General features: G+C 36.9%; 1 protein-coding gene across 1 annotated transcript in view; it reads left to right on the top strand.

The window, feature by feature from the left end:
- LOC107683760 (astrotactin-2-like) overlaps nucleotides 1-11,759 on the top strand; it is a 496,105-nt gene that overhangs the window by 479,851 nt on the left and 4,495 nt on the right. Inside the window, 2 exon segments of the mRNA XM_016479817.1 lie at nucleotides 9,738-9,838; nucleotides 11,041-11,224. Coding sequence (XP_016335303.1) covers nucleotides 9,738-9,838; nucleotides 11,041-11,224 — 285 coding nt within the window.

Genomic DNA, 11,759 nt, shown 5'->3' with positions numbered 1-11,759 from the left:
TGGGTTTTAATGTTTTTGTCTCGTTGCTCCGGCCGGACATGGCATCACAATATGGTAGGGGCGTAACATTTCCGTCACACACTTGAAGTATTCAGCCAATCACAACGCACTGGATAGCTGGCCAATCAGAGCACACCTCGCTTTTCAGACCGATGAGCTTTGTAAAAATCGACACGTTTCAGAAAGGCGGGGCATAGAGAAGAAACAATAATGTACAGTATGTGGAAAATAATGTGTTTTTTTAAACCTTAAACAGCATAAACACATTGCATTACACCAAATACATGAAATAATGTTATTTTTAGCAACATCATATGACCCCTTTAAATAGCAAATGCATTTGCGCCCATTTGTGCGCCTATGGGCGTGCTGGTCTGAAAACGAGGTGTGTTCAGGCGCATTGCTGGCGCATTGCTATTTTGAGGCAACTGAAGTAAACTGCACCTTTGACCAACTGAAACCTGGTCTGAAGTCAATGCCGCAATATTTATTTGAAACAGACATGATGTGGACTGCAGCTGTAGTCTCTGACCTGCAAGTGAGGATTTAGCACAAATGTGATACATTCATTCTGGATGCTTTGGAAGGACAAATCGTTCCAACACCGACCTAATGGTCCTAAGACTACCGGAAAATAAATTGATGTGGTTTGGATATGGTGGTTAAAGTTCGTCAAGTGTGGTATTACCCATTGTTATTTCTGTAAGTTGTTTATAGAGCTCTTTTTGGAGAGGACCCAGACAGGTAATAAAATGGCTTTTTCTTTGTTGGGACTCTCATGCCAGAACATGGTTTTCTCATGAACACGATGAACCTCAGCAGAGTCAAATTTAATTGTGCTGCCTTCTTCCAGACTTTCTTTTGGGGGTGAGGGGTTCAAGAACATTGTGTACATTGTAGTTATTTCCTAAATGTTGTGTGATTTTCCATCTCACTGTCACCTTGGTCCCTCACCAATCTTTCCCAGGCTTTTGGGTTTCATTTAAAGGATTTTTTTACTCCGAAAATAACATTTTGTCATTATTTATGTATGTACAGTATATCTACATATGACATACATGACATTTACATTATTAATTTTAGCAGATGCCTTTATTCACAGTGACTGTTCTACTTGACTACTTTTGCTACACACAGATTCCAGAAATGCATTAATGCAGTAAATTATAAATATAGAAAATATACACTCCTTCTTGCAGGGTTTCTGCAGGTTTTATGAAGGTAAATTGAAGATTTTTTTAAAGACCATTTTAAAAATAAACTTTGACAAAATAAATTAAAGGGGACGCAACACATCAATGTGTTCTCTAAATGTAAATGTCTAGGAAGAACATAATACATTGTATTAAAATTCAACTTCCAAACCACTCTCAATTACTTTTAATTCAGTTTTAAGCGTTTTGCTTCAGTGTTTTTGTCTTGTTTTCCAGTGCAAATATGTAAACATTCTTAAATCAAGATGCATTTATCTCTTCCGCATAAACCTAAATGAGTGGATGGAGGGAGTGGCTTAGCATGCAAAATCCACTCACCAATTTCCATTGGCCTTTACTCTTAAACTCAGAGGTGATTGGAGCTCCCAAGTAAGACCCCTCATGCCGTCACGACATAATGTCTCAATTCTCTCCAACAGGGAACGAGGGTTACGTACGTAACTGAGATTATTTCATAGCTAATTGATAGATTTTTTTTCTTGTTTTAAGCATTAACTCACTTAATTTAGTTAAATTTCTCAGAAAATGAGACTTCATAATATTAATTTTGTATCAAGTAAATATATCTTGATTTTAAAGTTTGTTTAGATATTTGTGTTGGAAAACAAGACAAACATACTTAGGAAGATATTTCGTTTTTTTTTTTTCTGTGTGTATGCAACATTTAATGCCATTACGTTATGAATTTAAGACTTTCTGCTTTGATTTAAGACCTTTTAAGGCCTTCAGTTGTAGAAGGGTGAATTAAGGGTGCTTTCACACCTGGCTCGTTGTTTCGGAACCTGGCGCGTTTACCCCCTCAGCTCGGTTCGTTTGGGGATATATGAACACGGCAATCACGCCCGGATCCGCGCCAAAACAATCGGTCCGAGATCACCTGAACAAGGTGGTCTCGGCTCGATTGAAAACAAACTCTGGAGCGGTTCGGTTGTAGTGAGAAAGCAATCCGATCCAACAGACCAACGAACCAGGCTATATCACAATGTTTAATGGGTAATTACGTAAGTTCCGTGAAAAGCATTAGCTTTGTTGTTTTGCTAATACTTCAAAATGAACCTGTGAATGTCTGTGGGTGAGCACGTCTTTGCCATTCAAAATAAAAAAGCGCACTTTTTCTTTTTATAATGCCGCCTTATTGCTCTTCTTCCTAGTACGTGCATTTTAAAAATGTTTTCCCGATGAATCCTGGACTCCTGCTCAAAATGATACATTAATAAAAAAAAATTTAAAAAGCTGTTGTCGTTCCATCCTGACGGATGACATGCGTGACAGCTAAGTGGAATCCCGGAGAATAAACCGTGGGACTTTGACCAATGAGAGAACAGTTTACTCGCGCGTGAATTGTATTAACAAATTTGGTCCGTTTAGAAACTTTGCTTTGAAAGCGAACCACACCAAGAATAAAAAGCAACATTGCAATAATTTGAATCCCTGTTTCGGAACAAAGCAATCGATCTACAGGTGTGAAAGCACCCTAAGACTTTTTTAGATCTGCAGAAATCCTGTCTTGATAGCGACTTTCTACTTTGATTTAAGACCTTTTAAGGCCTTCATTTGTGGAAGGGTGAATTAAGGGTGCTTTCACACCTGGCTCGTTGTTTCGGAACATGGCGCGTTTCCCCCCTCTAAACGACTCATTGTCTAAGGCTGCAATGATGCCGCTTTTTATTTGCACACAACCAAAGCAGCCTTGTAAGACCAATTTTTTGGGGGCAATGTTGGTATTTAGTCATCTCTAAATCAGCCTAACAAACAGGACAGATTTTCAAAATTATGGTTATGTTCCAATAATTACTTAACAATCAACCTAAATGACCAGCATAGCATAGTTGAGTCACGGGAGAAAGTGGTGAAACTTTGAGAATAGACCATGAAAGAACGATCCTTTGAAGGCAGAATAAATCATGGCCACTGACACAGCGAAGCATGATAAACCTGGTATGACCCATACCGTGGCGTGAATTATGAGATGCATGAATTATGCATATGCTCTCTGAGGTTCAGGGTCCAAATCTCTGTTTAGCTGTAGATGTGCTCATTGTAAGGCCAAAACAATTCATAAACTATATCTTAGGTACATCTGTCTTCTGCTGTTGTCTCCTTAAACACGTTTGATTGCTGTTCTGGTATATTTCACAGTTTGAAAGAACAATTAAAAACAAACCCTTCAAGCAGAGGGAAATGTGTGTTATTTTAGCGGCTAACGCTCTGGAAGGCAACCCATTTCAAGACTATGACACGATCTTTAAATGCTTCCTGATTTCTGTTTCCTAAATGGCTGATATTAAGATTAGCATACCGATGAGGAACACTGTAAACATTTCACTTCCAAATGTATTTATTATTTTTTTTTAAATGTGTCTTCAGAAATGCCACATGTTTGGTCTCTGGAAAAATTCATCAAGATCTAGAGCATCAAACAGCCCAGATGCATATTTTCAAGCACAAAGCAAACTCCTAAAAGCCATATGGCCTCTAGCAATGATTTAGCAGAGCTTCACTGTGAAAGCATAATTTCAGAGTTAATTATTTTTGGTGCAAAAACATATAAGAAAACTTTATGGAACGACTAGGGATGTAACGATTAACCATGAGCCGGTTGAAAATTGATTTAAATATGTGACGATTCAAATTGGTTTTGCTTCAAATTTCGAAATGATACAATGTAATTTAGATTAAAAACTGCTCATGTTGCATGTATGCAGCATCTTTGTTTGGATCATGATTAAAATGCAGTGGTTGCCTCTAATTTTAAATGGAAAGAGCACAGACAAAGCCTTATTTTGTTTATATGAAGATATTTCTTTTTTTTTTATGTTACTTATTTATTTGATTTGGGGCTTGTTTTAAAATTTCCATTTAGTTTTGTTATTTACATTTACATTATATTTAAATGTTGTTATTTAGCAGATGCTTTTATCCAAAGCGACTTACAAATGAGGACAATAGAAGCAATCAAAACCAACAAAAGAGCAATAATATGCAAGTGCTATATTAGTATATTATTATAGTGTTATATTTCAAATTCACAACGAAACATGTAGCATTTTGTCCAAGCAATAATAAAAGGACACATTTATTTATAATTTGTCTTAAATCTCATTTTGTTAAAAAAAAAAAAAAATTGTGAATCAAATCGTGAGTTGAGTGAATCGTTACATCCCTAGGAAAGACTGAAAAGCTTCCACAGAATCCCTGTCTGACACAGTCATATCCAGTAATATCAGTTTAACTGCACTGACACTATCGGTCAGATGAGAACAACATTTGAACTGAATTGAGCTGAATAATGACACTAACTTTGCAACATCAACCCTGATATTGAAATTAATCAGCTTTGAACTAAATTGAGCTGAATACTGACACTTTTGTCTTCTGAAGAGCAGCTTATTTACTTCTGAAATTGAATTTTTTTCATAATTGTTGAGTTTTACAACATTAACTGTTATTTTTCTGTTTATTAATATGAAGCTGCTTTGAGACAATCTGTTTTGTATAAAGCGCTGTATAAATCAATGTGACTTGACATGTCAGCATCTGTTCCTCTCCCCATCAAACAAATGCATCCATCCTCTGTCTCCATATCCATTATCATCCTCCATTATCAATTGCTAGTGTTTACTAAGTCAAACATCACTATTACTAAATTGCTCACACTTAGAGCTCCTGATTAAGGGTGTGTGATATTTATCGTCTATGATAATATGAAAAGTGTTGTGTTAACGATGTGTGAGCTGACATTATCGAGTATACCACTCACTTTACAAGTAAGAGTGACATTTTCCAGAAATTAAGCGCGTGAGCACGATCGCAAATGAGATTGATTTTAAACGACAGTTCAACAAACAAGAAATTATTATTGAGTGAGTTACATTTTTGTCAACAAAAATAGTTCCAAAAAAGTCAATCAGAACATTTAATCTCAGAGCAACACTGTGGTGTTTCATTCCTTAATGAATCTGTTTTTGAACTAACCATTTGAGTCAGTGATTCAGTGATCCATTCATAACTAGACAGTCACTTGCTTCAATTCTAAATGAATCAGCCATGTTGAATGAATCGTTTGAATGAATGATCAATGAATCACTCGTCCGCCACCTACTGGCAGTTTTAGCATCATAAATATGCATGACAGGCCTAAACCAGCCAAATTACCAGCACCAAAACACACTCAACAAAATATTGTTTAATTATCATTATCGACAAACTAATCCCAAATACTGAGATTTGATTTGTTGTCAATATTACACACCCCTACTTCTGAAATGCTAAAACAAATCCCTCAAAACATTGTACAGCAATGCCTTGACCACCACTAACAACAGTCACTGTATAGCAAAGTGCAAGTACCACTCATTCTCAGTTGACATCTCAGTTTGTTCTAGAAATATGAGATTAAATTGTGAGCAAATGGCGATGTTTGCTGACTTTGCGGAAAACAGCTATACGTCTGTCTGTTGAAGATCTCAACAGTGTCTCAAACTGTGCTCAGATTTGCCAAAAACAACTCATTTAACAGCTGAACGATAGGTGCCAGAAATCAAAACAGCCATGAGCTGAGAAAAGCCAAATATACAGGAGTAACCAGAGAATGGTGAAGCTGATGTGAGAAAAAAAAGAGAGATGCAGAACGTGTCAGCCAGGCAGGGGAATGTGTGTTTTGCTGGTGTGTTTTGACATTCCCAGCGATGAGCCAGACCACTTTGCCTTTGTTCTCCTGGGTGATCTTTATCACTGCCAATTGTTCACAGAGTTCCTCAAACTTGGAATTGGATTTAAATGGCATGTGACATCCAGCGAGAAGCAAAGATAAGAAACATGAAGTATTCTGAAGAAAACTACAGGGGAAAAAAATGGTTGCATTAAGAAATTTTAACATCCATGCAATTTTTCCATTGCACAAAAGGTTATTTATAGTGGAATAAGGTTATTTAGACTATTAAAACATTCTTCACATTAAGAAAAAAATATTGTTCTTTTAAGAACTGATTATTTAAAGGTGATTTGGGGAACTAAAAAAAAATGGTTATTTTATGGTATCGCTATGAAAACCTCCTCTTGGGACCCTAATTTTCATGAGCATAAGGTAGAGTGAGAGCTAATTCAGTATAATGTATAAAATATCAAGTCATTATATAATATTATTCTCACTGTAATTCTTGTGAATCTCAGTTTTGTTTTTAGAACTGTTCACTGAAAGGTTTTTTGGGGAACCAAAAATGCTGCTTCTATGGCATCACTGTGAAAACCTCCCTTTCGAACCTTTATTTTAAGAGTGTAAGGTAGTGTGAGAGCTAATTCGGAGCACGTAACCACAAAAAGTACCTTTGCCATCTTTGCAACACCTTATACAACCCAAAACAGCAACTATTCCAGAGTTCCCCATCTGAAGTCCTTGAACCAAACTACAAATTGTCTGAAAAAAAAAAAAAAAACACTCTATTGGGCGACCGTGCAACCACATAATTCAAACAATGTGATTGTTTGAGCCAGTGTTGTTCTGATGAGATTGGCAGCGGATGGTGGCTGGCCTGCATTTGGAGTGATGTCTTTTGGTGAGGTTTAGCAAAGAAATGCCACACTCCTTCGTTGAATAACAAGATCAGGCAAACTATGCAAGCCATGTATAAACAGACTGTATTACAAACAAAACAATCAGCCGGTGGTTATTGAAATATGGATTTCCAAGCAAAGGAAGAGTCAAAGTGTCGAAACCGTGCCGTGCCGTGTAAAGAAATGTCTCTCTGGAAGCGGGGAAAATACATTTCTGGCATTCTTCCGTTGTCTTATGCGTAGTCAGAGCGCATATCCATTTCATCAGATACATCAAATTCATCTGATGGCAGCAGTGCTTGTTATAAAAAAAGCTGGAATGAAGAAATGTCTGCTCTGACTGGCAACTTAGGGTTGGATGCATGCAATGTTGGTTTACGGTATGACCGCACAACAGCATTTCTCGTAATGAAGGAACTGAAATAAATATTTAAAATGTGCTTTTTGACTTAATCTGATGCTGGCACATTGCATATAAACTTGGACAGTATTGTATGCAAATCTACTTAATTCGTGGTTACAGTAAACTTGACGTACTGTACCATACAGCTGTACCAATATTTGGAGCTATACTGAGGTTATGAGGCATGTTTAAGAGCGTTTATTATTTAAGTCATAAAATATGAGAGGCTATTGTGAATATAGTCATCACAAATGGCCGTCATTTTTGTTTCACCTTCATCTGGGACTATATTCACAATACAGCATGGTCTTGAGTACTCAATATCTACCAAAATTTTAACATTGTTATACAACAAGTATGACACACACAGTTTTTGTGCAGCAACACGTTTCATTTCATAGCTCGTACTCCATAGTATGGCCGAAATCATGTGGACATCCCTTTCTAATTAATGGGTTTGGGTAATCCAGTAATTCCCAGTAATGACATGCAGTTGCATTCTACAAAAGTGTGTGCTTTCAGCTTTGTTGCAACAGCTTGGGAAGATCGGCAATAGTAATTAAATATAAGGGGCCAAGCACTACAGGGGCAAAATGATGTGCAAGCAAGCACTGAGCATCAGACCAACTTCAAAAATTAGTAAATAAAGGCATTTGGAAATGACTTTTTTACCAAAATTGTTGAAATCCCATAAATACAATCACTTTCAGTGTGACATAATTGCTTATTAGTTGTGACCAATAGGTGGCGCTGACTCCAAATTTGTCTGGTGTGATCAGTGTTGGTTGACAATGACACACACCAAGTTTGGTGTCAATATGTCAAAGCCTTGCAGGGATACAGCCCCAGATGCAGTTTGGCATCACACCATCAAATTAATTGTTGTGGTAAAAGAAAACAATGTTGTCTGTCAATGTGAAATCCATAACAGTTTGCCAGAATTGTATGAAGATGATCTGATTCAAATTTGGTGAAAATCGCACCCATGGTCTAGTAATAGTTTTTTTTTTTTTTTATGTCAATTTTTAAGTAAAATCAAAATGGCAGCGAGGACTATGGCATAATTGGTATCTATGTTCTCAGTATGACCCAAAGAATCTTGATTAAGACCACTTTCATGACAATAGTTCAAATTAATCAAAATGTATTAGCATTTGTTAAGATTTAAGACAGGTGGCGCTGTTCCAAAACTGTTTGAGTACCTTCAGGGCATGGTGGCAATGACACATTTTGAGTTTCGCAACGATTCGCCAATGCATTCTTACAATACAGCATTTTATGACATAACTCAAATTGTTTGAAGGACATGGCAAAATTGGGTGTTGTTCGACTCAATAATTTGCACCGGAACTAAAGAGGCCAGTCTTGTGCTTTTTGGCCAAACTGTAATTCAAAATGGCGGAACATTTTTCATGACTGAAAATAGAGTGAGAAAAAATAATTTTGTTTTGAGTATAAACGTGAGTGCAACTTTGGACAGCTGATGGCGCTAGAGGAATTGAGTAAGAGACTACAAATTTGTTGTGGCTAATGTTCAGACTGTTTGAAAAACCTCCCCAACTCTGATGCACAGAGCAATCCAGAGATCTGACTATGAATCTTGTAGGGTGGTTGTCATCAAGAACTAGTGTTTCAAGAGCCATTAAGAACAAACTAACAAACATGACGTGACAGTTGCACTGGAGTAAGATAACATTTCATACAGTACTTTTTGAGTTGGGAAGATATTTGCAAGTAATGTAGGCTTGATTTGTTTTCCCTTCTTCTACTTCCTTTCACCTCTCGCAAGTGGAAAGAGTAAAATGGTGACTGAGGTGGAGTGGTCTACGAGTTCCATGATATTTAGACCTATTTTTAACCTGTTTATATGGTTTGTTTATCCCTGCACAGCATCCATAGAGGCCACATTTTTCTCTTTGATTTTTTTTCTACACTTAGTGCAAATAGCCTCTGCCTAATAACAATAACTAGGCATAGTTAGTTAGACTACACATAGGCGGTCAAACGTACTTAACTAGTAAGGATCAGTCACCTCAATGACCCGACCTGTTCATGCCAGCTGATGGTGGGCGGTTTTTCCCTGTGATTAGCAGTGGAGCCAGGGTTGTTTAGCGCACATGGTGCTGGGTGGTCTGAGAAAATGCTGAGCAGCAGTTTTAATGTGTTTTGTATTTGCCAAACGGAACTCCGTCATTAGAGGAAGTGGGAGTCCCATTTAAGCTGCTATTAGTTGTAATGGCCAGGGTTTTTTTTGCTTGTCGGGCACGCAATTTCCTAATGTAACAGAATCCACTGGAATCCCTACACTCCTGCCTGTGTGTTTTTAGTGGTCTGAGGCTCATAAACAAGAACTCCAGAAACACTCTTTCAGGGACACCTTTCGGTTTTAATGATTTTGTCGCATGATGTCATGTTTATTTTGGCTAATCCCAAAGTTATTTTGTGCTTTTTCAGCTCTATTTGTGCAAATGTCTGTTTGTGTTTCAGTTGCATGGAACTTAAAGACAGAGATTAGGAAACACACTGAAGCAGACTTTTTCTCACATCCACCCCGTCCTCTCTTCTAGGTTCACTCTGTATGCAGTCGACAGCCGTGGTAGTCGGTCGGATGCAAGTTTTGTGACCGTCCGCACATCATGTCCGATGGTGGATGATAGCAAAGCAGAAGGTACACTGCCATTCTCCTTCACTCCATTCACACGTGTGAATGAACAGAGTGAGCCGCGCGCCAGTGAAATGTCATCTTCACACCCATCTGAGGTGGCAGATCTTCATGTCCTGTCTGTTTATGATTACATCATCCATAGTGGCTAGACCATTTTACTTGAATATAATTCACAGGTCTGGCAGCAGTATGAATCACAGGGATGTACAGCACTCAAAATCCATGTCAGTGCAGAAGTAAGATTACAGAAAGTTCACTCGAAGGGAAACATAGGACTTGCGTTGCAAGTTATAATGTGATAATATATGTTAAGAAAGAATAAAAAGCATGTTATGAAATCTGATCTTTGGTTCTCATTTTCTTGTGAAAAAGAAGTGTGCTTAATTATATTGAATATGCACTTGTAGTGTACTTCAAATCCTAAAAGTATATTTAAAAAGCTGAATATCTAGATATGATCTTAATGAAATATAATGCAACTTAAGTGCATTTAAAGAGAGACGGTTTCTTAACCCATTTAAGTACACTACTAAAAAGTGCACTTTGTAATGATGTCAAATTAAACGTTTTAGAATAAAGTACATTTTAAATAATTGTTTTAATAATCGTGTCATGCTTTAAAGAAGCTAAAGCGCTTGAGTATAATTTTAACTGTAGTGTGTTATTCAATATTAAATTTAAAGTTAAAAGTACTAAATTGCAGCTACAAATGTATAATACAAAATATATTTAAATAGATAATATACAAGTTTGAGTAGAAAAGACATTCAAGTATATTTTAGTTTACCATAAATGCTTGTCAGTACATTCAGCAGTCAATTTTAATCATATTTCAAACACAATGAAAGTAATTCTGAAATTAAATATAATAATGTACTTAAGTCCAACTTAAGTGGGAATAATATAAATATAAACTATAATACACTTTCATTTAATTGCATTTAACATGCAGTTGCACATTTAGTTCACACTTAAGCATATTCTTTTAAAGTATATACTTTTCCTAATAACTATTATTTTTAAAAGTGTGCTAAAGTGCACTTCTTTTTCACAAGGTTTCAAAATAAATAAAAAACAGGCAGTCCTTTGTCAGTCATTAAAAATAAGAGAAAACATCTGAAACGATCGGATTTTCTTAGAAAGCTTGTTCTTTGAAAACAGACAGTTCAGATTTCAAATGTCAGATATGCTTTCCCCTCAAACAGAGATCGCAGACAAAGTGTACAACCTCTATAATGGCTACACCAGTGGAAAGGAGCAACAGACGGCCTACAACACCCTGATGGAGATCTCCCCCCCACTGCTGTATCGTGTACAACATCACTACAATTCCCACTACGAGAAGTTTGGAGACTTTGTGTGGAGAAGTGAGGATGAGCTTGGCCCCAGGTGAGGAAGACAATGACCGAACAAAGCAGTGCTCCTGATGATAGCGCTGCAGTACTTTGTCAGTCCTTTGCTTTCTTTCTCTCAGAGACTAACCTCCATCTCCCACCATTTACTCATTTCTTTACTAAGGACAATCAAGGTAACACTTTAGATACGGGAGCACTACTCACTAACTAGTTGCTTATTAGCATGCATAGTATTATCATATTGGCTGTTTATTAGTACCTATAAAGCACAGATTAATGCATGACCATATTCTGGATCCCTTAACACTACCCAGCAAATGAGGAGTTTATTGAAGGAAAACGCTTAGTTAATAGTGAATATGTGTTCCCTAATCTAAAGTGTTATCCAATCTAATCAGATAGAAAAAAAAAAGAAGTAATTTTTAAAGCACAAATGGCATATGCGACCCTGGACCACAAAACCAGTCATAAGGGTCAATTTCTCGAAACTGAGATTTATACAAAGCTGAATAAATAAGCTTCCCATTGATGTATGGTTTGTTAGGATAGGACAACATTTGGCTGAGATA

This window comes from Sinocyclocheilus anshuiensis, unplaced genomic scaffold (genome assembly GCF_001515605.1).
Source record: "Sinocyclocheilus anshuiensis isolate Anshui unplaced genomic scaffold, SAMN03320099.WGS_v1.1 scaffold1549, whole genome shotgun sequence".
Classification (NCBI taxonomy): domain Eukaryota; kingdom Metazoa; phylum Chordata; class Actinopteri; order Cypriniformes; family Cyprinidae; genus Sinocyclocheilus; species Sinocyclocheilus anshuiensis.
Note: the sequence above shows the minus strand (reverse complement) of the source record. Positions and strands in the feature narration are given on the sequence as shown.